This window comes from Danio rerio, chromosome 13 (genome assembly GCF_052040795.2).
Source record: "Danio rerio strain M-AB ecotype USA chromosome 13, GRCz13ab, whole genome shotgun sequence".
NCBI classification, from domain to species: Eukaryota; Metazoa; Chordata; class Actinopteri; order Cypriniformes; family Danionidae; genus Danio; species Danio rerio.
In genome coordinates this window covers 18,512,501-18,539,094 of record NC_141033.1, presented here as the reverse complement: position 1 = coordinate 18,539,094, position 26,594 = coordinate 18,512,501, and the positions used below count along the sequence as shown (strand labels likewise).

At 38.0% G+C, this 26,594-nt stretch overlaps 1 protein-coding gene across 33 annotated transcripts in view; it reads right to left on the bottom strand.

Annotated features, from left to right (window-relative positions):
- kcnma1a (potassium large conductance calcium-activated channel, subfamily M, alpha member 1a) overlaps positions 1-26,594 on the bottom strand; it is a 368,217-nt gene that overhangs the window by 73,567 nt on the left and 268,056 nt on the right. For all 33 annotated transcript variants that reach the window (XM_087278365.1, XM_087278370.1, XM_087278341.1 and 30 more), the window contains 5 exons: positions 17,753-17,835; positions 14,602-14,671; positions 13,807-13,962; positions 5,879-5,988; positions 4,302-4,370 (listed from right to left, as the gene is read on the bottom strand). In XM_087278365.1, the coding sequence (XP_087134491.1) occupies positions 4,302-4,370; positions 5,879-5,988; positions 13,807-13,962; positions 14,602-14,671; positions 17,753-17,835 (488 nt within the window). The remainder of the gene's footprint in view (positions 1-4,301; positions 4,371-5,878; positions 5,989-13,806; positions 13,963-14,601; positions 14,672-17,752; positions 17,836-26,594) is intronic.

Here is a 26,594-nt window from a genome sequence, read left to right as displayed (position 1 = left end):
GTCTATCAAAACCCTTTCCTCTGGGCTTGTCAAACAGCCACCTTATCGGAAATGAAGGCCGAAAGAGGGGGATTTAATCCATCATAAAGCGGAAGTTGGCTGGTCAGTTAATGAAAAATGTCAGAAAGTGCTCTGTCTTGCTTGAAATCTCTGTGCTGGGTTATTTATCACTTAGCTTTACATCTGATTAAATAGCCCCCTTAGCGAGAAGCAGCACATTTGACATGCCGTTCAGTAGACAAATACAAACAGACTCACTCACTGACATATTCACACACACACATGTTGCTCCCCAAATTTGAGATTTTTATATGATTTAGCAGAAAAATCAGACAGATGCCTTATGCAATGGGCAGATAAGACCGATTGCATGCAAACAGAGGCTCTGTTCAGATCGAAACCTCATATTATGGGAAACAAAGCAAGCACCAGACATCACGTGACACAGTGTGCAGGCATGCGTTTACCAAGAGCGTCACAACCATCGAAAAGAGAGCAGGTGCAGCCACTGCACAGCGGCACGTAGATGCAAACTGTTGCAGTAACTTCTGTGCAGTTGGATTGTTGTATAGAACACCAAACTGACAGGAAGTGACCTCACTTCATAAACATCTACTCAGAGACGCACAGGCATTTGGGGACATGATGGACGTCAGTTCCAGACAAATACTGACAAACATATTGACCATTCAATCACACTTGACATAATCAAAGCATATACAGATACAAATGCCACTCGCTCCGACACACACACAAAAAAAACACACACACACAAACGGAATATAGTGTTAGGAGTGGTAATGACAGAAAAGGCAAAGATGATCGTCATGAATAGTGTGGCCTTTACTAACCAATCAGCGGTATCAAAACTGCCATATTGAGACAAACAATAGTATTTTCTGATAAATATATATAATGCACTGGGTACTGTTGGTTTCCTATTAGGGGAGTTTTTGTCAGTGCATTATGAAATAAGTAAGAAAACATGAAGTACTGTTCGTATGGAGAGCACGATGCTGAATAAGACATGGGCAACTGATGAACACTGAAAAAGAATCAAACAGGGGGAAATGAAAGAAGAGGAAATTGAGAACAAAAACCAGCGATGAACGAATATAATGTGAATAATGCTGTGTTGAAATGTGAACAGGACAGACAACGGAACAAGTGAATCGAACAACAGCAACTACTCTCTCTGCCTGCAAAGAAGTTAGTGCATTAAGCACAAAGAGAAATCACAATAAGAAAGATAGCGGATATTTTGGCCATTTTTTTTGATCGGGAGGTGGAACAATATCCTTAAGCTTTTCCCCCACAGTTGATCTAAAGTGTAGAGGGGTGAGATAATGAAGAGGGCATACCGCTTTCTGCTTCTGCAAACAACAAGAAAACATTATAAATCAAACATAGACTGGGAAAAGGGGAGACGAGGTGTCAGTCATCTGTATCTGCACATTAAGATCAGGAAAAAAATGCCAATCTATAAAGTAGAGGGCAAAACAATCACTTTAACCAATAAAAAAGTACTCTTTGCATTGGCTAACTTCTACAAAGGAAAAACGATGGTCTAAAATGCAAGTTTAGCCCAGTCCAGGACACCAAACTGAGAGTTATGCTAAAGAATAATGTTGTGCCCTCTAAAGGATTTGCCATTATATGTGGTATGGCAAAGTTATTAGCCAAAGTTTAACAACCATCCATAATAAAGTCATCAAATTATATGAGCTGTATCACACAGAGTGACAGTGAAAAAATAACTTGGTTTTAGAGCCAATGCGTGTGCTGGAATGGAGAACACTGAGCCCGAGCGGCACTTTTATGTGATACTGGGGAAAAAAAACAAGGTTCTGTGTAACATTGTTAGCAGTAAATAAATAAAAAATAAAAATCTTAAAAAGTTTATCACGGCTTTCAATATAGATCTCTCTAAGAAGACAAAATATCAGTTTTGGTGGGCGGTATGAGCAAAATATTATTACATATTGTATTTTATATATTTACATTTGTAATTGTTATATATGAAGTATGTATTTCAGGAATATATTGATATACCACAGGCCCGTAGCCAGCCTGGTGAAAGGAGTGTTTTTTTTTTCTCAAAATTTGGACCTTTCTTGCAGTTATTTAATCTATTTAATTATGAGGTTTAAATACTGCATTTTTGTGGCATTTTAAGCATTATTTTTCGGTAAATTAACTTGTCGTATAGTCATGATAACCACATTTCCTAAAAATTTGTAAAGGAATGTTTAAATGTTACATTTTTTAAATACAAATTTATCAACTTGTATATCATTAGAAAACTAATAGGAATCTATTAAAGTTTTAAATGAAAAAAACGTAGCCTACTGTGATTTATTAGGTAAATAACAAACTGGCCACACATTAAATTTTCCTTAGTCAGAATTTGGACACTTGAATAAAAAAAAATTATAAAACATAATAATAATAATAATAATAATAATAATAATAATAATAATGTGGAGCTTCACAATTTTCTAGCCTTTCTTGTAAAAAAAAAAAGTACATTTGAAAATAACAACAATACCCAAATTACTATTCAAATTTATTTAATATGGTCCGCTTTTGGTGCTTCACAGCTTTTTAATGGTCATTTTTTGTTGCATGAACTACAAGGCTCAATATTTAGAATTAAAGTTACTTGTAGAATGTTTTCTCTATTTTAAACAATACAGTTGTGAAAGATAACTTATTCTAGCGCCTTTTGTTGTGAAGTGACAGCTGAGGACTCCACTTGATAGTAAAGCCTTCATCGGACAGATATTTCTAAAAAAGTATGGCAAAAATAGGGAATGGGAGGTCACGGGACAAATCAATAATGCCCAAGAAACAGGACGTCCTGGCTAACTCAGCCATTTAGTCTAGAACTTCATGGTAGTGACAGATTCTCATCTGTTTGGAAGCAAGTAACGTTAGCCTTATGCAGTTTCGCAGTCTTTTATTTATTTTATTTTTTAAGAGAGAGCTTTATTGCCAGGTATGTTCACACATACGAAGAATTTGTTTTTGTGACAAAACATCTACAGTGCAATAGAATTACAGAGACAGGACAAAAGAACATATAATAAATACATTGAACATATGTTCAATATTTTGCTGCCTGCTTTCTCTTCCATCTCTTTTTCTCGTTTCAACCCATGCGACATCCTCAGTATGGATGAGGATGTTGCATGAAAGATGCAAACATTACTCAGTGGGTTATGTCACGTGACTCGTGTCACATCATTGTGGCTTTGAGGCTCCAAGGGTTTCGAATTACTGGCCATAGTTATTTAAAATTACACTTTATTATAAAATATGTATTTTTAAAAAATTATGAAAAATTTTAACAAAAATAGTCAGCCACATACAAGAGAGGGCACAACAGCTAAATTCAACAGTAATTTGCTTGAAATGCAGAAACTTTAAAATTGCATTATGCCCTATGAATATCTTTTTAAAAATAATAAGGCAAATAAGACGTTGGCATTCCACACTTTGTCACAGTCTTACATGGAGTTCTATGTAACGTGAAGTGGTCGTAGCCAAAATTCATGATAAAACACAATGTTTACAGACACATTTCTAGTGTCCCAACATATATATATATATATATATATATATATATATATATATATATTCATACCACCCACTCCTATTTAAGGAAAGAAAAAAAGAAATGTTTTGGCTGATACTTGTGCTGTGTTTGTCTGTCTGTGTGTGTGTGTTTTTTCAGGCCATCTTGTGTTCTAGAAAACACTCATTAGTATGTACCATATACATAAAATGCATTAGTCAGAGTTACAGTGTACAGATACATTGGAACACAGGTTGTGGATGTGGGAAGGGGTGGTGGGATTTGGCAAAGTCGAAGTTACTGAGACAGAGTACTTCATGTTATTAGTTCCAATGGGTCACTTAACAGAATGCCACAGGAGTGCTATTGATAGAAGGCTTTTTACTCTGAGAGTAAACCCTCATCAATACAGCACAGTGAGTCTGAGCAGATGTCATGGCCCTTTGGCTTTGCGGTGACTCTTACAGTGATCGGCAACTGTGATGCTGTGAGAGTCAAGTTGAGGCGAACTTCCTCTACTTATGGAACGTAAAATGCTGCTGTCTCAATAAAAGCGATTTCAGTTTGAAACCAAATTTAATTGCTTGCTGAAAACTCTGCCTAAATTTCTGTCTAGCTAATAGAACTATAATGTAGAGGGTATGTAGAACCAATGAGGGACACAAATGCTTTGTCCCTCTTTGGTTGGTGTATTGTAAATGGCCAAGACCAACAGAGAACAAACCTGCTTTCCCTTTGCTCTGACTTGTACTCAATAGCGATCAACAGCAACTTGAGCTTCACGTAGCACAGCCTGAAAAAAGCAAAAATATATTAAGTGTACAGAAGAAAAACATTTAGCTAGCTAGATTCACATGGTGATAACCTTTAAAACTATTTCATGTTAATATATTGCCATCAAAACAAGGCTTTGAGACCCAGCTTGACATAATAGTGGATAAAAATCTAATTACTTTCAATTGGCTGTGTTTATGTCGTGCAGCAATTTCACATTCACGTTTGACTGATGTCAAACAAATGGCTTTGTTAATGAAAATGTACATCTGGATGTGCAGTACATCTGGCAGTATATAAAAAAGCAAGATCTTTATGGTACAATACTTACCACAAGTGTTGGGGAAAGTTACTTCTGAAATGAATGCATTATAAAGTTACTCTAGTAAAAGTAACTAGTTGCATTACTTAGTTATTTTTAATGATAAATATTAATTTACTTGTAATATTTAAATATGTTCTAATTTTTGAAAACTTAGTAATATTAAGTAAGTTTTAATAACTGATATGTCATAATAAATGTGTAGTTGCATGGGACTAAAGTAGGACTAGAATATTTTGAAAATAAAAGCAATCTTAGGTGTTTAAATTTAATAGAAAACTTGTTAGAGTTTAACCCCATTAGTTTTAAGATTAAGAAGAGTTTGAGTGAGTGTTTTTAGTTTTGTGGTTGCCACCTTTCAAAGTGTGGTAATTTTTTTTTTGTCTTGTTAGTAAAGTACAAAATTTTGTATTGTGTTCATACATGTGTTCAAAATAATAAATCTATTCTCTCATCTCAGTTTTATTTTAGCAATTTACTTTTTAAAAGCAAATTTTTTTTTTAAAAAGTAACTCAAATATTTCAACTAAATTTTTTTAAGTATTGCGTTACTTTGTTCGTTACTTAGAAAAGTAATATTATCACATAACTCACATTACATGTACCCCCAACGCTGCTTTCCACTATGTTTTTATATTAGGGGTGTAACAATACACCAATGCCACGGTTTGGTTCATGGTATTGGAGCCATGGTACGGTTCATTTTGGTTTCGTTTGCAGAGGGAGCACGAGTTGTGGTGCGGCACCAACAATTTAGTGTAATAGTCAAGCTAAATGTTCAAGCTAATACTGGCCAAGATGGCATTTCTGCATAAGACTGTATTTGATAGCAGCATGGGTGAAAGTGAGCACTCTTTAAGAGTCACTTCTACAATAAATGAGAACCACTTGTTACTATGGCTAATGAGCTGCCGTTTAAGTGAAGAGTTTGCATTTTTGGTTTCTCATCAAACATGTGCCACTTCTCCTTGCTGCTCTATTGTACATAGGGGTCTTATTCTGCAGTTAAATATGAACAAAATATATAAACCACGGTACTTTTAAAGTCAGTCGAGGTACCCCCCGTACCTCGACTGACTTTAAAAGTACCGTGGTTTATACTGTAGGGGTTGTACCATGTTTTTTCTAGTTTGGTTTGAATATCACTACACTCCTAGTTTGTATATAGATTAAGCTCTCATGCTTTAGACCGGAAGCATACTTACTCACAAACTGTAGGAAATGAAAGGCCGACAAAGGCACTAGACAGGTACTCAGTGTACATTTCATTGGCTACTCCTTCCAGATAATACTTCTGCCATGTGTCTTCTTCAATCTGAAAGTTCAAAACAGTTGGGTTCAGGCACACATATGTAACGTAGTGTGAAAGGACTGATCATCAAAACGGGTTTTTAAGTGGAAAATAAGCTATAGAAAACATGGTTTGTGACAATTAGATGCAACATAAAAAGGAAAGCTCACCTAAAAAAAAAAAAAAAAAAACAGAATCTCTCGCTACAATAATTTTGCTTTTGGGGGCAAAGATGTTGAGAGCAACCAACCAACCAACCAACCAAGCAACCAAGCAAACAAACAAGAAACTGCTGATCTACTGGCATTTTCATGCACGACCATCTCTAGGGTTTACAGAGTATGGTCCAAAAAAGAGAAAATGTTCAGTGAAAGGCAGTTTTGTGGGCGCAAATGCCTTACTGATGCTAGAGGTCAGAGGAGAATGGCCAGACTGGTTTGTGCTGATAGACAGCAACAGTAACTCAAATAACATCTTGTTACAGCCGAGGTATGCAGAAGAGCGTCTCTGAACGCACAACACATCAAACATTGAGGCAGATAGGCTACAGCAGCAGAATACCACACCAGGTACCACTCCTGTAAGCTAAGAACATGAAATTGAGGCTACAATTCACACTGGCTCAACAAAATTGCACAATAGAAGATTGGAAAATAATTGCCTGGTCTGAAAGTCTTGATTCCCGCTGCGACTTTCGGATTGAAGGGTCAGAATTTGGCGTTAACAACACAAAAGTATGGATTTATCCTGCCTTGTATCAAAAGTTGGTGGTAGAGGTCTAATCGTGTGGGGCATATTTTCTTGGTACACTTTGGGTCCATTAGTACCAATTGAGCATTGTGTCAACGCCACAGCCTACCTGAGAATTGTTGCTGACCATGTCCATCCCTTTATGACCACAGTGTATCCATCTTCTGATGGCTACTTCTAACAGAATAACACCATGTCTTCAAGTGTGAATCGGCTCAGACTTGTTTCTTGAACATGACAAAGACTTCACTGTACTCAAATGGCCTTCACAATTACCAGATCTAAATCCAATGGAGCACCTTTGGAATGTGGTGGAACAGGAGATCTGTATCATGGATGTGCATCTGACACATCTGCAGCAACTGCATGATGTTATCATGTCAATATGGACCAAAATCTCTGAGGAATATTTCCAGTCCCTTGTTGAATCTATGCCAAGAAGGATTAAGGCAGTTCTGATGGCAAAAGGGGGTCCAATCCGGAACTAGTAAGGTGTACCTAAAAAAGTGGCCAGTGAGTATAGGGTTCTTTTGTATATGTACTAAACTTTCTGTGTATTCCACTATGCAAGCAAATAAATACACTGAGACCTGATAGTTCTCTTTTCTTTGCCAGTATCATTCATCCACACTTGTGACATTTCAACCTTTGTCAGACTTTGAAATTAAAGACCAGGTATATTCTGATGTCTGGGCTCACAGCTGGTCTCTTCATCATGCTCTCATTACGTGTGTCTCAGGATGTGGGGCGGTTGGGGCTGTGATAAGCAGCGGGGCTATTAGGCAAACACTAGGCCATTAGTCAACCATCTCGCCCAGCCAACCTCTGTCTGACAGACAGTCAAGAGAGACTCTTTCAAAGCCCGACCCGGCTTTTTTTTCCCTCTGCCAGTCTAAGAGTACCTGCATTCTGGGCAGGCATCTTTTAGGGCGTCACTAATGGGTGGAGTTTTGTCATTTGGTCCAAAAGAGATGGCAGAAATTTACCATCGACTCTCTAAATTACCTAGCACATTTGCGCCCTGCCTGTCAGAACTGATGTAAGTGTTACAAGTTCTTTTGCACAATTATTTCCTCCTGTCCCAAGGAGAGCCTGCTCTGAGTCCCCTTTGCTTACTGCTTTCTTGTTAAACTTGAGGAGATTGCATAAAAAGGTTCTTGGGGGTTTTATTCTTGGCAATTGGCACAACAATTTGGAGGTTTATATTTAGGACAAGAGACATAATGCAAATGTGTTTGTGGCTGTGTGAACGTGAGCGTCTCTTGGGTGCGGGGCTCATTAACACCTCTTGCTAACACCCTTCTGCTCCGCTTCCTGAATGCCCACTCAAATCAGTCATGCTGCCGTCTACTCAGCTGGCCCTTTCTAACCCTTCTCCTTCAGCAGACAGACTGGGCCTTATACGCTCCCACACACTGCACTTGTCTTTCTATTTGGAGTCTCAATGTGCCTTATTTGAAACTGCTGATAGAAATTGACTTTTGCTACGTGTACATGGCAATGATGTAGCCAAAAACAGACCGAGCATTTTCAACGAAACTTTCACTTTTACTAATGCATTAAAATGCTGTATTATATATGCCAGGCCAGTATTTGGCACTGTCACCTTGTCAGAAAACAGTACCTGTAAAGAAGTGACAGTGTGCAGATTGGAGATCCGCAGTTGGCTGTAACGTGAAGTAAATCCAGACTTTGCGAATGAAACGTTGGCAACAACAACGCTACCTTGTGCCACACCACAGTGCTTGTGCTTGTGTATGCTTGCTGTTAATCTCCCTAAACACATATTATGCTTATGACGTAATCATTTTCAATGACTCACAGGGCCCTATCATACACCCGGTGCAATGTGGCGCAAGGCGTGACGCAATTGTTTTTTGCTACTTTCAGCTCAGCGCAAGGGTCCTTTTGAGGTGTTGCGCCATGCTTTTTAAACAGCAAATGCATTTGCGCTCATATGTGCACCAATAGGCGTTCTGGTCTAAAAAAGTAGGCGTGTTTTGGCGTGTTTCTATTTTGAGAAACTGTAATAGCCTGTTCTTTAGACCAGAACAAACCCAGTCTAAATTCCGACGCAGAGTGCGCCTCGCTTACACACTGCTTAATACACACAAGATGTAGAGCAATACGCAAATATCTTTACAAATGAAAAGGAATTAAAATATTAAGGATATATATAGGATATAATAAGCATATATATATATATATATATATATATATATATATATATATATATATATATATATATATATATATATATAGGATATAAATATAATGAATTAAAATATTTAAAAAATATATTATTTTCTAGCCTACATGAATTTAAAAACCACTGCCTTGAATCCTTCATCTCAGGAGGCTTTTTCAGTTCATTCAATTTGCTTTTGTATAATGTTATTATTATTAGCAGTATTATTTATTATATCGATATTTATATTTGTTTTATTAAAAACAAGCTTAGATTTGTCCACCTGTCAGGTTTTAGACCATATGTGGCATGGCAGGTGTATTTGGAAATAACTCGTGGCAGGTGTATTTGGAAATAATAGTATTTTGACCACACTTCGTTATTATTGTTCATTTATTTGTTTGCTGAAAGTTAAAACTGAATTAAGAAATAGTTTTAAAACAAATCTTTGCGCTTAACAAACTAAATTAATTATTTATAAGCTAATTGATGTCTGTGCGTAAAGGTTTCCCTGTCCATGAAAGTAAAAGCGAAAGTGAACTTACTTTACCTCATGTAAATAGCAAATGCGCTTATGGCGCGATGCAGCTGGCTCTTAAAGGGAATTGGAAATGAGATTTGGATTGGTTTATTGTCAAAACACACCTATAACTCATTAAGAAGATAAACTCAACCCTTTTAGACCATGCGCCATGGCGCAAAGCGGATTTTCCCATCCTCTTATTAGCACATATGGATTTTGACATGCCCTGAATGCATTGCGTCCTGCGCTTTTCATTTTGCGCATGGACGTCAAAATAAGAGCCCACAGTGACTTTGTTTACGTTCCTGTTTTACATGTTAATCGAATTATGTGCTATAATGTCATTGCACCACCATGCTACCCAATTTTCCTCTGGAGTTTCCTGTAATTTTGGGTGCTTCATTTTTAATTTTTGGACTTTAACTGCAGTTCGAAAGTTCCTTTCATTTCATTCATGCCACCATGACAAACTGAGGTACTTGATGTATGTTTGTATGAAGTAATGACTGGTCGGAGAGAGTTGTTTTAATGAAAACTGATACAAAAAAATCTCTGCGTTTCACAATTTGTGTGTCTATGGTCCTTTACTGTCTCGTTAGATGCAGAGAATACTGTCAAATAGCCATGTGTGTATGGAATATCCTGTCACCAAAAGCGGTGAAAAGTTCTACATGATGGTAATGGTTTGATTGCAGTGTTTACATGTCTGTACTGCAATGCAATATTGTGATTTAAATCGACATACTCCACGCCTTTATTCCATTTATATTTACTTTGATTATGTCTCAGATTAAGGTAATTAAAAATCGCTATTTACATTTACATACTCTTAATCAGAGTATTGTCTTAATCTCATTAAAATAGGATTATTGGTGTCCATGTAAATATACTCATTGACTACATTTACATGGACATTATTAATCTAATTGTTTGCCTTGATCTGAATTCACATGAGTTGCTTTTTGAATGTTCCTTAAATGTTCCTTTTTTTTACATGTTACAGTACATAGTTTGATTAACGTAATTAAGTCACTTTTCAATGCTAGTTTTATCAGGCATTTCACACAACAGTTAATGTTCATCATGGTACCTTATGTGATTTTGGGCATTTTATTTTTAACTATAATAACATTTTATTTTTAACTATTTTTAACTAAGTTCATCTGCAGTTCATTTCTCATACTATGCTTGCAAACAGACAATGGTGGATACAAAGTCTCAAGCAACAGGCCAACTCTGCTACTTCATAATGTCCACTTTTTCCAGATTTTTCAGCATCATTCATCATCATTTCACACTTACAGCAAAATGTATTTTCTCTTGCTTGAACCTTTTCTCATTTGTTATTAAACGCCTGACAACTGACGTGTGCATTCTGTTGCAAAATTAAGGGAAAAGCACTACATAACAGTAATAATTTGATTAAGGTGTTTCCATGTCTACACTGCATTTTAAAAATGTGTCTAAAATAGGAAAACTCCACATGAACAGGAATACTCCACGTGTCTTAATTCTTTGTGTTTAGTTCAATTATGACTTTAGTCAGATTATGATAATCAAAAATTTACATGGAACTTTTAATCAGAATATTGTCTAGATCGCATTAAAATCGGAGTATGTAAATGTACTCATTGTTTAAATGTCTGTTGTTTACATGGGCACTTAGCATTTTCAGAAAACTTCCAGTTTAAACTCGTTTTTAAATATATGTTGTCACAAAAACACATTGGGCACTATCATACACCCGGCGCAATAAGGCGCAAGACATGTTTGCCACGTTGTATTGCTATTTTCAGACCAGCGCCACCCGAGATTTCCTGTTTTGTGCCATGCTGTTTAATTAGCAAATCCATTTGCACCACTTTCTGGACTTTCTGGAGGTGTGCCAGTCTCTGTTGGTGCGTTGCTATTTTGAGGAACTAAAAGAGACTGTGCAATAGAGCAGCTGAAAGCAGATCTAAAGTCCATACAGAGCACGCTAGTTGGGCGCCTTAAACACGTACACATTGCTTAATACACACAGGATGTACAGCAATATGCAAATATTTTGACAAGTGATGAAAAATTAAATATTACAAAAAATTATAACTTTCTACATAAATATAAAAACCACTGCCCCATGCCTTCACCTTAGGGGGCTTTTTTCAGTTAATTCATGACAACTTGCTTTTGTATAATGTTATTATTATTAGTAGTAGTATATATTATATACATATTTATATTTGTTTTAATAAAAACAAGCTTAGATTTGTCCACCTGTCAGGTTTTGGACCATATGGGGCAAAGGACATGTGTTTGGAAATAACTTGATCACAATTTGTCACTATTGTTTATTTATTTTTTGTTGGAAATTAGAACTGAATTTAGAAATTGTTTTGAAACAACTCTTTGTGCACTGCAGATGGTCTGTTTAACTGTTTTCTCGCTAGTGAAGCATTCAGTTTTTCCACTAAATAAAAATAGTAAATAGTAAATGCACCATGGCGCGATGCAACTTACTTTAAAAGGAAATAAGACATGAGACTTTGATTGATTTATTCTCAAATCCCAACAAAAAACTCATTAAGAGAATAAGCTCAACCCTGTTAGACCATGTGCCACAGAGCAAACCTTTTTTCTTTTCCTTAAAATAGCAAAAGTGGGTTGGGACAAACTCTTAACGCTTTTGCGCCATGCATTTTAGTCTTTGCGCCTAGGTAATTAAAACAGAGAATGTAAATAAGGATTGTTAAAGAGATGGTTCACTCAAAAGTGGAACTGTATTCACCAATTATTCACCCTCAAGTGATTACAAGCCATTATTTATTTATTTTCTGTTAAACTGTTGAAGATATTTTTAAGAATGTTAAAAACCAGTAGCAGGAAAAAAAGTGACCACTGATTTTCAACCTTTCCATGATTTTTGCTTCAACAGAGGAAAGAAAAAATTGCAATAACTTAAGATTTAAAAATTTCAGATTTTAGAAAACTTTCCCTTTAAGAAACTGATAATCATTTGTCATTTCTTTATGTCAACAGTGCTTGTCAGAAATACAGCAGGGCATCAGTCACACCACATTTAGATTGGAGAGAGTCAATGATTATTGCTTTAAGTCGTATTGCACATTCACAACTCACATCACACACAACAATGGTTTTGTCAACCTCATCTTTACAGTTACTGCCACTGAATAAGAAATACTTTCACATCAGACTTTAATTTCACTGGCACTGGTGACCATACGTCATGAACCTGTCGTTTATCTTTAGATTAATTTTGTTTAAAGTGGAACAATTTCAAAGAGGATGACATCTTCAGAAAAGAACATCTTAATTAAAACAAACACAGTAGGAATCAACTTGGGAGTTTACTAAATTTCTGTTGTTTTGGTAAACAGAAGATTAAAATCATAACAGTTTTACCCAGCTATAATTTTTTAGCATGTTTATACATTTTATTATGTTGCTTCTCTCTTTCTTTGACTGTCAAATAGGGCATCTAAAATGTAAAAAATCAAAAGACTAACAGTTTAGATGCTCTATTTGAAAGTCAAAGAAATTGCTTTTGGTGGTACTGGTATCGTTTGCAAGTATAGCCAGAAATGTGTTTGTATGCTGCACTCTGGCATGGGTGGTCTGAGCTGTCTCGCCTCAGTGTTTTTATGAGAAGAGTGATGTGCCCTGCAGATGTTTCCGCACATGCCACATTTTAAACAGTCATTATAAAGTCATTCCTCATTTCTTTATGACAGGAGAATGTTGCTCTCCATCCTGATAGCCTGAATAGTCTTAAATAAAAAAAATCAAAGAGAGTAAAATATAGCCCCTTGCGGATTTCAGAATAAGTTTTACAATCTCTGTGAAATTCTTCAGTCCGATCGCTCACTCATTCTCTCTCTTGATCTCTGAGTTTTTTTCCAAAGGACTCCATCCAAATCTGAACCACCTGATAATAACCCAGCACCCCACTGCAACCATTCAGCCTTTAGAGCGTTTTTATTTAGTGTTTTCTTAAACGGAGCGATCTGTATGACTCTGAGCAGTCTGGTTCAGTTGGACGATAAATAAAGATGGCTTTGGGGTGCTGTTCATTGACTATGAAACAGGCACATGGTTCGCATTTTCCTGCTCAATCGGCACGCAGGAGGACAGTAAATTCTGCAAGAGGAAAAACCACTAATTTACATCCTCACTTCCACCACGCCATCAACTCATATAAATTACCTCATAATGGCAGAGGCATTGCTGTGTTGCCTTCCCGAGTAGGTCCCAAATGAGACCGCCGGGCTCAGAAGATGATTTACTCAATACCATAATGGCCCTGGTGATTGAGCTGAAGTGGGGATGGAGGCTGATTCTATTCTATGGGTTTTTATCAAAGCCCAAGACGGGCTGACGGTACCTTGATGTATGACCTCATGGAGAAGAGGTTGGCGAGCATGGTGGACAGGCCCTGTGCCAGGCAGCTCTGGGCTATGAAGCCTGCCTTCAACTCGGCCAGGCAAATCGCATCATCTCCCTCCTTCCAGTTCCAGCTGGGAATGTTTAGCAGATGGGCCTGGGGACACACGGGACGAGACAAAGAGAAGTCAGCAATGTCCCCTGCTGGGATGTCTAACAAGTGTAGTAATGAAACACCAGAAAATAAATAAATAAATCAACAGAATCAGTTTAGTGGGAAAGATTTCCAAACTAATTTGTAGCAGATGAACATTAACTTATTTCATATTATATTGTATAAAACACATACGCTGTCAAAACAAAATGTGTTGCGACAATCCCTGGTCTCTCCTATCTTGTTAGATTTTATAAATCTGTCAAACTGATAACGCAAGTCTCATAACAGTAGCATGTCACTATTTCATATCTCACTGCTAACACAGCGTGTTCTCTGACAGTCCTCTAAAACAGTCATCTACAGTTGACATTCAATCGCTCTCGAGCGAACTGTCCCATGAACAAGAAACATCCATCAAGTCATTAACATCCATCTTCTGTCTCCAGCACTCTCTGATGAATACAAAGCTGTGTTCATGTTGCTATAATAGGGGATAACACTGAGGGAAAGAAAATCACGTAGACTTATTTTGATTTTTAATTCATGTGGACAATTTTCTGAAAAGTATTTTATTTATAACATTCATGTGTTTTATTGTGAGTTTTAATTTTATTGTTGAAAACAAAAAACACCTCCTACCTTGTTGTGGTACTGCAACATTTGTGTTATTATTCTGATCTTTGGATGGTAGTTCTTGATAGATATCACTCTGTAAAAAGGAGAAAAGCTATTAAAGTATGGGTAATTTAAAATAGCATGAAATAGAATATGTGGTGACGGGGAGTATTGGGAGTAAAGCAGAGCTTGAGAAAGTATTTTGATTGGTCTGCAATAACATGAATTTTCTTAAAAATCATTTTCTAGTTTACCACAATCAATTAATCATTAATTGATCAATCAATCAAAAAAAATCCATTCATTCATTTTCCTTCGGCTTAGCCTCTATTTCAGAGGTCACCACAGCAGAATGAACCGCCAACTAATCCAGCATATGTTTTACACAACGCATACCCGTCCAGCCGCAAACCAGTTATACTGCATGTTTTTTGACTGTGGAGGAAATTCGGAAGAAACCCACGCAAACATGAGGAGAACACGCAAACTCCACATAGAAATGCCAACTGGCCCAGCTGGAACTTGAACCAGTGACCTTCTTGCTGTGAGGCATGCTAACCACTGAGCCACCATGCCACCCTAATTCAATCCATTCATTCAATAATTTTCTTTTCGGCTTAATCCCCTTATTAATCAAATCAAATCGAATTAGGCCTTTATTTTTCACATACACTTTCACCCTTCACAAACATCACAATTTTCAGGTCACAGGAGGTAGCATTTAGAAAAAGGAAGTAAGATACATCAGGAGAGGCAGGCAAAAAAAAAACTCTCACCTTGCTCTTGAATTAGAGCAATGTGAGACCAGGGAGAAAAACAGTCCCGGCAATCTAACACAAAAAAAAAAACACACACACACACACAGACAAGACACAACATTGCCACAGGAGATGGGAACAGGGGGTGTGGAAATAGTCCGATGTGGTCGGGCAGCCATCTGCTCCTGCAGCCATGGAGGCGCTGGTGGCAGACCTGCCTACCCCCTCCAGAGGGTAAAAGCACATGAAGGCGTTTGGATGAGGGGATCGGTAGTGATTGTTTATCTATAGCTGTGTATGTGTGCGTGTGTGTGTGTGTGTGTGTGTGTGTGTGTGTGTGTGTGTGTGTGTGTGTGTGTGTGTGTGTAAGCCTGTAGAGTCCAACAGGTGTCCTTGTAAGGGAGCAGAAATTTCAGAGCGTCTCCTTATCTTGCTATCCAGGAGAAGTTGTTTTTCTCCAGCCGAGCCCGTCTGGCAGGAGAAAAGAAAACACAGGGAAGCCGAAAAAGTAGAAAGATACTTCAACTTTAGGTCAATATCTGCCAATCTCACAGATATTTATTGTCTATCATTCGTCTCCAGATCTGGCCAAATCTTGTTGCAAAGTCGCTAATTTCACCCAGATGTTTTCCAATTTGTGGTCTAGGACCATAGTCTGAGCATTTGCGACCATACCCATATGCGTTTCAGCCTGGTGTGGTTTTGAGCAGCACTGACCGCTTTCATCAGTAGTCGATACCCCAGGGCCCCACATAAGCCCATCAGCAGAAACCCTGTTATCAAAGTTCCGAATAGGTAAATATCTTCAATATCCTCCAGAGACAGAGCAGCCAGGCACAGGACTCGCCATTTCTCCCACCTGTTCATCACGTATCCAGCTGCAAATGTCCCCGCAGGACAAGTGAGCTCTCCCGAGCCCAAACTTCTCGTCGAGAAGATGGTTTTAATCGCATTCAGAGACCAGTTGATCAAATCCATAATTCCTTATTCGTTTGGATAGCAGGACACCGAGAGCCTCAGAGATAGAATAGGATGAAGACAAGAGGAGCTTGCAAGGAGAGATATGGGACGGAGAGGGAAAAAGTGCGACCGCCTTCGCCGAGAGCCAAAATAGAAAATCTGGCGTTGCCACAGCATAATCTGGCATTGCCACAATGGAATGAACCACCAAATAATCCAGCACATGTTCTATGCCTTTTAGCTGCAACCCATCACTGGGAAACATCCATACACACTCATTCACACACATACACTACGGACAATTCAGCTTGTCCAATTCACCTATATGGCATATTTTTGGATTTGTGGAGAAACCAGATCAACTGGAGGAAACCCACGCGAACACTGGGAGAACATGCAAAATTCAATCCATAATATGCTAATTTTAATTATATAATTAAATTAAATTATATAATTGAATGCACAGAAATGAAAATTTTGGATTAAAACTGAACCTTTGAAAAAATTATTTAAATTTTATTAAATAATACAAGTAATTCAGAATTTCAGAATTCAATTTTTGGCCAAATTCAATGCATGCCTAAATTTTAATGCATGCATGCTAAAAAATGCAAATATATTTTTTCAAATTAATCAATACTTATCCTACTGTCCCTTTAACCAGAACAGGAGAATATGAACAGCAGTTTTGTACACAGTTATGTACACTTATACAAGCTGAAATCTAGACATTAAATATTCCAGAAAAATCTGTTCAGTTCTGCAGGACAATTCCTCACAGAAAACAAAAATGTACTGACAGTACCTTGAACCCCACAAGGACTGCCCCAGTATTTGCCATCATAAGTCACATTTAAGTGAAAATAAGCAAGCATCTGTTGAACCAATAAAAAAAAATAATAATTTTCATTTCCATTGAAGACCTTGTGATATGTAGTGGGACAGTGTAACTTGTGAAATCCAGCCTGGCTTTCTCTTCAGTCTCGCAAGAAAAAGTGAAGAATTTATTTCCATATTAAGCTGCTCTATAACACATTAATTCAAAGAAGCACATCTGAGACATGCCTAAATGAATATTTCACTTTCCAGAGGCCAGACATGGGTGCGATTATGTGCATTACTTCTTACTAAAGAGCACCTCAAGTAAGAAAGAAGGAAGTGAAATATGTTTTCACTCCCTTTCACACTCCTGCAAAGCAATAGTTGACTGCGTCCCAAAGGAAATTCCTCTTTTCATCTGTGTCCAGGTATAATGTGTGAATCTGACCTGAGACTTTGAGTATCCCATTCACACCTTCCTTTAACAGCACATGAGGGTGAAAGGCATCAGCTTTCAATACATCTGTTACAGGAGGACGTCTCTGGTGAATTTGTGATACTACACAGAAACCTCATAAGAGGACGTTCTCAAATGTGTCTGGGGTTGAAGGCGAACCATAACCTTTCACTGAACTGACCTCATGATATTTGAGGCATCCTCAGCATCGGGGTCTGCACAGTATTTGTTTGCAAGAATCAAGCAAGCGTCCGCCGACTCAATCTGTACGAGACAGAAAAACACAAAAAAGACACTGAATATAATTAGTACTGACATTATTGAAAATCTATTAATAGTTAAGCATTTCATCCATGGACATATATATACATACATATATATATATATATATATATATATATATATATATATATATATATATATATATATATATATATATATATATATATATATATATATATATATATTATAATAATAGTATGTATATATATATATATATATACAGTATGTCACAAAAGTGAGTACACCCCTCCTACTTCTGCAAATATTTATTTATAACTTTTCATAGGACAACACTGCAGAAATGACTCTTTGACACAATGAAAAGTAGTCAGTGTAAAGTGTGTATAGCAGTTTAAATTTATTGTCCTCTCAAAATAACTACAAATACAGCCAATAATAGCTGAACCCCTGGCAACAAAAGTGAGTACACCCCTAAGTGAAAATGTGAAATGTCAATATTTTGTGTGGCTACCATCATTTTCCAGAATGGTTTTAATTCTTTTGGGCATGGAGTTGACCAGAGCTTCACAGGTTGCCACTGAAATTCTCTTCCACTCCTCCATCACAACATCATGGAGGTGGTGGACATTTGACACCTTTCTTTTTAAGAATGCCCCAGAGGTGTTCTATGGGGTTTATATCTGGAGACATGCTTGGCCAGTCCATTACCTTTACCCTCAGCCTCTTTAGCAAGCCAGTGGTCATTCTGGATGTTTTTTTGGGGTCATTATCATACTGAAACACTGCTCTGCAGTCCAGTTTCCTGAGAGAACTGTTTCGGTATGTCACAGTACATGTTAGAATTCATGTTTTCCTCAATGTAATGTAGCTCCCCAATGTCAACAGCACTCATACAGCCCCAGAACATGACACTCCCACCATCATGTTTAATGGTAGACAAGACACACTTGTCTTTGTACTCCCCACCTGGTTGCTGCCACACAGACTTGACACCATCTGAACCAAATGGGTTTATCTTGGTCTGAGACCACAGGACATGGTTCCAGTAATCCTTGTCCTTAGTTTGCATGTCTGCAGCAAATTGTTTGCAAGCTTTCTTGCATTGTCTTTAGAAGAGGTTTCCTTCTAGGACCACAATCATGCAGACTAATTTGATGCAGTGTGCAGCGTACGATCTGAGCACTGACAGGCTGACCTCATATATTTTCAATCTCTGCAGCAATGCTGGAAGCACTCATCCGTCTGTTTTTCAAGACAATCTTTGGATGTAACGCTGAGAGCGTGCACTCAGCTTCTTTGGCTGACCATGGCGAGGCCTGTTCTGGGAAGAACCTCTCCTCTTAAAGCACTGAATGGTCTGGGCCACTGTGTTGCAGCACAGTTTCAGAGTGTTGGCTATCGTTTTATAGCCTAGGCCATCTTTATGTAAGGCAACAATTAGTTTTTCAGGTCTTCTGAGAGTTGTTTGCCATGAGGTGCAGTGTTGAACTTTCAGTGGCTTGGTTGAGAGAGTGGAAGAGCTTTTCTACCAAATTTAACTCCCCTACTATCATTGGATACCCGAGACAGTGTAACACTTGTAACACCACCTCTTTGCATGCAAGATGTTACACTGAGGGAGTTCACAGAATTTTTATTTCACACATACTGAAATTAAAATAAACTTCACAAGCCTGTTTTTCCCTTTTTCCTTCTTGTTTAATTTCTCTACATGTGTATACAGTGTTTAGTCCACACAAACAAAAGTAATCAATATCCAAAACCAAGCAGTCATTGAATGTAAACAGTCTGTGTAAATGATATAGATGGTTGGGTGAATGTTGCGTAGATGGATTTGAGTGCGCTGCAATAAGATCCACTTCCTCACACTGGGAAAACGGTAGTATGAGGAATTTAAGAGTCACTGACCGTCATTCCACGTGTACACATATAGTTCATTTGCCAATGAGAAGCATAAAGAACGTTGAAACCAAATCATTGCAGTCCATTGAAAGCACCAACAAACACCTCATCTGAACATCTCTAGGACAACAGGCCCTGTCTACATAAGGAATAAACATAGGGCAAATTACAACCAACCATTGAAAATACTTTCAAACTCAAAACGTATTCAATACTCACATTTGAGCAGCAACAATAAAGTTCTCAAAACAATCAGAACCGGAGTGGGTCGGTAGCCTCAGTTCACCATGTGGTTCCCTCTACCAAACACGACTCACTTGCTCTATGGTGAGCTGGAATATATCCAGTTCTCACTCCCCTCTAGTGCAACCTAGTGGCCTGTAGTAATATTGCAACCAGTCCTTCTCGCATCACAAGAAACTAAAACAACAATTAAAGCATGTAACATTTGTTCGTTACATACATCCCTCCCCGTGTTTTTTTAAAAATCTGCACCATGCCAAATTTTTAAGTTTTGTGTATGATAAGTATCTACTTGCGCAACATCTGATAACATAGTGACCTTGTAATTTACCGGTCCTAGCTTTTTCACAATCCTAGCTGGGCCTTTCCATTTAGGAGAAATTTTAGCCATGAATGCATCATCAGCTTTAGAGAGAGGGTGAGTTCTTACCCATACCAAATCTCCCTCCTCAAAATTCTGAGTTCTTCTCTTCATATTGTAATACTTCCTCTGCTTACTCTGTGCCTTCTCTACATTGTCTCTGACTACATCATATAGAATTTTTTGGCGTTCTAGGGTATTATATGCTGGTTGGTTAGGATCTGGGGGATTGTGCAAGGCCCTCTGTAGGGGTCCCTTCAACTGTCGTCCAAGTGCTATCTCAGCAGGTGAATAACCAGTACTTTCATGCCAAGCAGTATTCAGAGCAAATCTGAACTCGTATATCCACTGATCCCAGGTACGGTGGTTTTGTTCAACAAACATGGCAATCATGGTTTTCAAATTTCGATTGACTCTTTCTGTAAGATTTGATTGAGGATGATAGGCGGTGGTGAGTTTTGGAGTTATTTGCCACTGTTTACATAACTGATCCAACAGGTTGGAGGTAAACTGCCTACCTCGGTCGGATACAATAAAGGCTGGGGTTCCCCATCTAGTGAATATTTCTTCTATGAGAATCCGTACAATAGTGTTAGACTTGGCAGTTCTCATTGGAAAAACCTCTACCCACTTAGTGAAATAGTCCACTATAACTAGTAGATACTCATTTTGGCGTGAGCTCCGTGGAAACGGCCCCATGATGTCCATACCCAGCATATACCCAGGTTCAACTATGGGCACACTTTGTAGGTCACCAGCAGGTTTTAGGTTTGTAGGTTTGTACCGCTGACATTTCTCACAAATTTTGCAATGTTCCCAAACATCAGTACGTATGGATGGCCAATATGCAAATTCTAGCAGTCGCATAAGAGTTTTGAACCTACCCAAATGACCGCTTAAAGGACTGTCATGCGCATAAGACAAAGTTACCTCTCTCAATTTCTCAGGGATTACAACCTGTAATCTTTGGCCTTCCTTTGAATCTGGAATGCTCCTGAATAAGACTCCATTCTTGCAAATATAATGAGTCCTCTTCAGATCTGTGGTTCTCTGGCTTTTGGCTTTAACCATGATCTCTTGGCATTCGGTATCCTTTTCCTGTTCACAAGCAATTTGTGATAAGTCCAAAGGCAGATCACATGAGACAGTACTAAAATTCTTTTTGGCTGGTGTATGCAGTAATACAGCCTGTGAGTTCACTTCCTCTCTCCTGGACAACACATCGGGCACTATGTTACACTGACCTTTTCGGTATCTTACAGTAAAATGGTATCCTTGTAGTCTGATTGTCCATCTTTCCAATCTAGATGAAGGTTTAGGATGTTGGAAAAGCCAGACTAAGGAAGCATGATCAGTGATTACCTCAAACGGTCTACCTTCAAGGTAATGATGCCACTTCTCTACTGCCCACACTACTGCCAGACACTCTTTCTCTGAGGCGGAATAGGACTTCTCAGCCCCTCTGAGCAACCGAGATGCATAGGCAATAACTCTCTCTTGTCCTTCCACTTCTTGAGTGAGCACAGCCCCTAAACCCACATCACTTGCGTCAGTCTGTACCTTGAAGGAAAGGTCAAAGTTAGGTGTACACAACACAGGTGCTCTAGTGAGCTCATCTTTGATAACATCAAGGGCACGTTGACACTCATTAGACCAATTCCACTTTACATCTTTCCTCTTCAAGAGGTGTAAGGGAGCTGTTTTGGAGGAGAAATCAGGAATAAATCGATGGTACCAAGCTGCCAGTCCTAAAAATCTTTGTAATTCCTTTAAGGTCTTGGGAATTGGAAATGTTCTGATAGCCTCCACTTTGTCTGAATTCACATTGACTCCATCTGCTGAGATGGTATGGCCCAAGTAGTCAAGTGAAGCACAAATGAACTTACATTTCTTTAGGTTAAGTGTGAGACCAGCTTTGTGTAGGCTGTGAAACACTTGTTCAAGATGATTCAGGTGAGTTTGGACATCGGGTGAGTATACAATAATGTCATCGATATAAACCATACAACATTTGTTTTTAAGATCTCTCAGTACCTGTTCCATCAGCCGTTGGAAAGACGCAGCTGCATTTTTAAGGCCAAAGGGAAGAGACGAGAATTCATATAGCCCCGAAGAAGTGACAAAAGCTGTTTTTTCTATACTTGCAGGATCCATTTCTAACTGCCAGTATCCACTCTTTAAGTCCAACGTGCTGAACACCTTAGCTCCTTGAAGAGAGTCCAGTATATCTGTGATTTGAGGCATAGGATAAGCATCTAGAAAAGTTTTTGCATTAAGCCCTCGGTAGTCAATGCATAATCTAGATCCCCCATCCTTTTTCTCTACCACTACCACAGGTGAAGCCCAAGGAGATGTAGAAGGTTTGATGATTTTTTGTTGAAGCAACTCCTGTATCTGTTCTTCAATAAAATCATTCTTGGCTTTAGAAACTCTATATGGTCTCTTTCTTAAAGGCAAGTCATCAGTGGTCTTGATCACATGCTTGATAAGGTCTGTACGGCCCAGTTTGTTAGTACATACTGATGGCCAATCACACATAAGAGCTTTTAATTGACTCTTTACCTTGGTCGTAGTGTGAGAATTTTCCAAGGCTTGGTCAATCAGTTTTAACCTCTCATCGTGGCTTACTCCAACTTCTTCCTGTGCAGCATAAAACTTCACAGCAGCATGCTCAGTTGTTTTGTTAAAACATACAGGGTGACTACTGTTAGCATCAGGTAGGTAGATACGTGAAACATTAAAGTCGATGGTTACCTTAGCCTTTTTGAGAAAATCCAAGCCTAATATAACAGGAACAGCCAAACTGTCATCATCCATCACATGAAAGGTGACTTCATGCTTCACTCCATAAATTTCACATGCCCATAATACTTTACCTAGAGTTTTCTGACTCTGTCCATTTGCGAGCATGAACGTTTGATCACTTCTAGTCAATTGCTCATCTTTTTTCTTCAATCTCTCCCACAACTTATTCTGCAGCAAAGAAAATGTACTTCCTGTATCAATTACAGCATTGAAGTATGAGTGATTCAAGATAACAGGAGCCTGTAGTACATTATCACACAAACAAGGGTCAATAAGCATGAGCCTATTTGGTTGTCCTTTCACCGCTGAAGATTTCTTCTTTTGATCCTCTTCCTTTCCTTGACTCCATCTTTTCCTACTTTCTGACCAATCTTTCTCTATTTGTGTACCGAGACGAACCAGATCATCAATACTTTTCACTGTTCCTCTTAATAATGAAGCCAATCTAGGATTACAGTTTCTCAATGTTGCTTGTACCAATTCAGATTCAGACATTGCAGGGTTTATTTTCAGTGACATTGCTCTATAGTTAAAAGCATAGTCTCTTATACTTTCATTGACTTTTTGTTTGTAATCAGCCAATTTTTGAGCAGCCACTTCCTTGTGATCTTCATTCAAGAATGAAAAAAGGAATTTTTCTTTGAATGACAACCAATCTGTAATACTGCTCTTCTCAGCCTTCCACCAACTCTTAGCTGTACCTTTAAGACTTACAGATAAAGCTGCTAACATCTCTTCATGATGTAGAGGTCGAAGTTCATCATATTCTTCAAACCGCTCAATGAAATCAAGGGGGTCTTCTGAATCTGCATTTCCAAAAGTAGGCAGTTCAAGTTTAATACTGGTTGGGAAGGACGATGGAGAAAGGTAAGTGCCTTGCTTTGTGGTGTCTTGAGTTGCATCAATTCTAGAGGGTGTTTGAGATGTTTTGTGAGAAGTAACTATGCTGGAATGCATAGGAGTGGACATGATCGGTTTGATAGCCTTAAATTGTTGCTCTAGCTGTTTGTCTCTACGCTTCAAGCAATCCACAATACTCCTACTCAAATCCTCAACTTTAGCATAGCATTTTTGCTGAACACGATCTAACTCCCTCTGTACATAGTAGTTAATCCTATCTTCACATGCTCTTAAATTTGCATTCAGTGTCTCAGCGGTGACAAAACTGCTTACTCTATGCTCAAGATCAGCCAAGTGCTTTTCAATGCTATGTATACGCTGATCATGTTCATCATTCTCAAACTGTAATTGATCATCATGAAAGTCAAGGGGTGGGGGTGGTGATGGAAAATCATCAATTTTACTAATGTCTTCCTGTCCCTGCTGTGGAGATTCATCTTTACTTTCTTTTTCTTCTTCTGAATCTAGATACAATTCACTAAAAGTATCTATAAGATTAGCTACAGGATCTCTGAGATGAGTAAAGGCTTCATCTGAATAATCCACACTAGCTGCTCTGTCCTCCATTGTAAATTTGTAATATTTGCTTGTGAAGAATTTCAGTATCAGTGAAATATCTCTTTATAATTCAAAGGACTTCGTAAAATACAATTCACGAATGTCCCTGTTTGGGCGCCATCTGTAACACCACCTCTTTGCATGCAAGATGTTACACTGAGGGAGTTCACAGAATTTTTATTTCACACATACTGAAATTAAAATAAACTTCACAAGCCTGTTTTTCCCTTTTTCCTTCTTGTTTAATTTCTCTACATGTGTATACAGTGTTTAGTCCACACAAACAAAAGTAATCAATATCCAAAACCAAGCAGTCATTGAATGTAAACAGTCTGTGTAAATGATATAGATGGTTGGGTGAATGTTGCGTAGATGGATTTGAGTGCGCTGCAATAAGATCCACTTCCTCACACTGGGAAAACGGTAGTATGAGGAATTTAAGAGTCACTGACCGTCATTCCACGTGTACACATATAGTTCATTTGCCAATGAGAAGCATAAAGAACGTTGAAACCAAATCATTGCAGTCCATTGAAAGCACCAACAAACACCTCATCTGAACATCTCTAGGACAACAGGCCCTGTCTACATAAGGAATAAACATAGGGCAAATTACAACCAACCATTGAAAATACTTTCAAACTCAAAACGTATTCAATACTCACATTTGAGCAGCAACAATAAAGTTCTCAAAACAATCAGAACCGGAGTGGGTCGGTAGCCTCAGTTCACCATGTGGTTCCCTCTACCAAACACGACTCACTTGCTCTATGGTGAGCTGGAATATATCCAGTTCTCACTCCCCTCTAGTGCAACCTAGTGGCCTGTAGTAATATTGCAACCAGTCCTTCTCGCATCACAAGAAACTAAAACAACAATTAAAGCATGTAACATTTGTTCGTTACACACTTATGAGTTACATGACACAGGGAAAGCAAAAAAAACTAATTGTGCTCAATTTTGACATTTTCACTTAGGGGTGTACTCACTTTTGTTGCCAGGGGTTCAGCTATTATTGGCTGTATTTGTAGTTATTTTGAGAGGACAATAAGTTTACACTGCTATAAACACTTTACACTGACTACTATTCATTGTGTCAAAGACACAAACAAAACATTCCAAAAACATAAAATATATTCAATAAACTACAAATCTTTAAAAGAAAATCAGAAAATCATTAACCCTCAGGGGTCTGAGGTGACCTGAGATGTTCTGGCATGCCCTGACATTTGTGCTTATTTTAGCTACTTATTACAAAGTACTGGTGAACATGTATTTTTTTGTATTCAGCACAAACTGTGCTACAATAATACGTGAGAATTACTGATGTACATGATTTAGTTTCTTAGGAAAAAAATTATTATGCATGGTTAGTAAGTTTTGGAGAGAAAAATGTAGCTGAAATAAGGTCCAAAAAACTCACTGAATGTGCCTGAACAAGACTTTTGAGCAGTGTTTCTCAACTGGTGAGTCGCGACCCAAAAGTGGGTCGTGGGAACATTTTCAGTGGGTCGCGAAGAGTGTGGTCAAAAAAACAAGTAAATTTTTTTTACTTATTTTGCTTGTACTGGACTTTTATTTTGAAATGCATGCACGATTACCTTACTGTTTGACTTGTGAAATTTCATTTAACTATATCAACAAATATGTCGATGTGCAAGTGCGACCACGAATATGTAAAGTATGGATTTACATGTTTTGACGACAAAAAAAGACTTAAAGCATCAGTGTGTCATATGTAGTGAGGTGCTCTCATAAGAGAGCATGGAACCTTCTGAATTAAATGACATTTAGAAACCAGACAACATGTTTTATTAACAGTTCAATTTAATTCATGGTAACGGAACCTTTCCTTACCCTAACCACTGTTTACAGTATTTGTCGTTTTTACTTTGTAATATTTTTATAATTTGATACATTTTGTTAAATGACAGCATTAAAATATTGTTTATTTGTGAGTCTTGGTGATTTTCTTATGATTTAACTGTCACTACTTGTGTATGTTAACAAA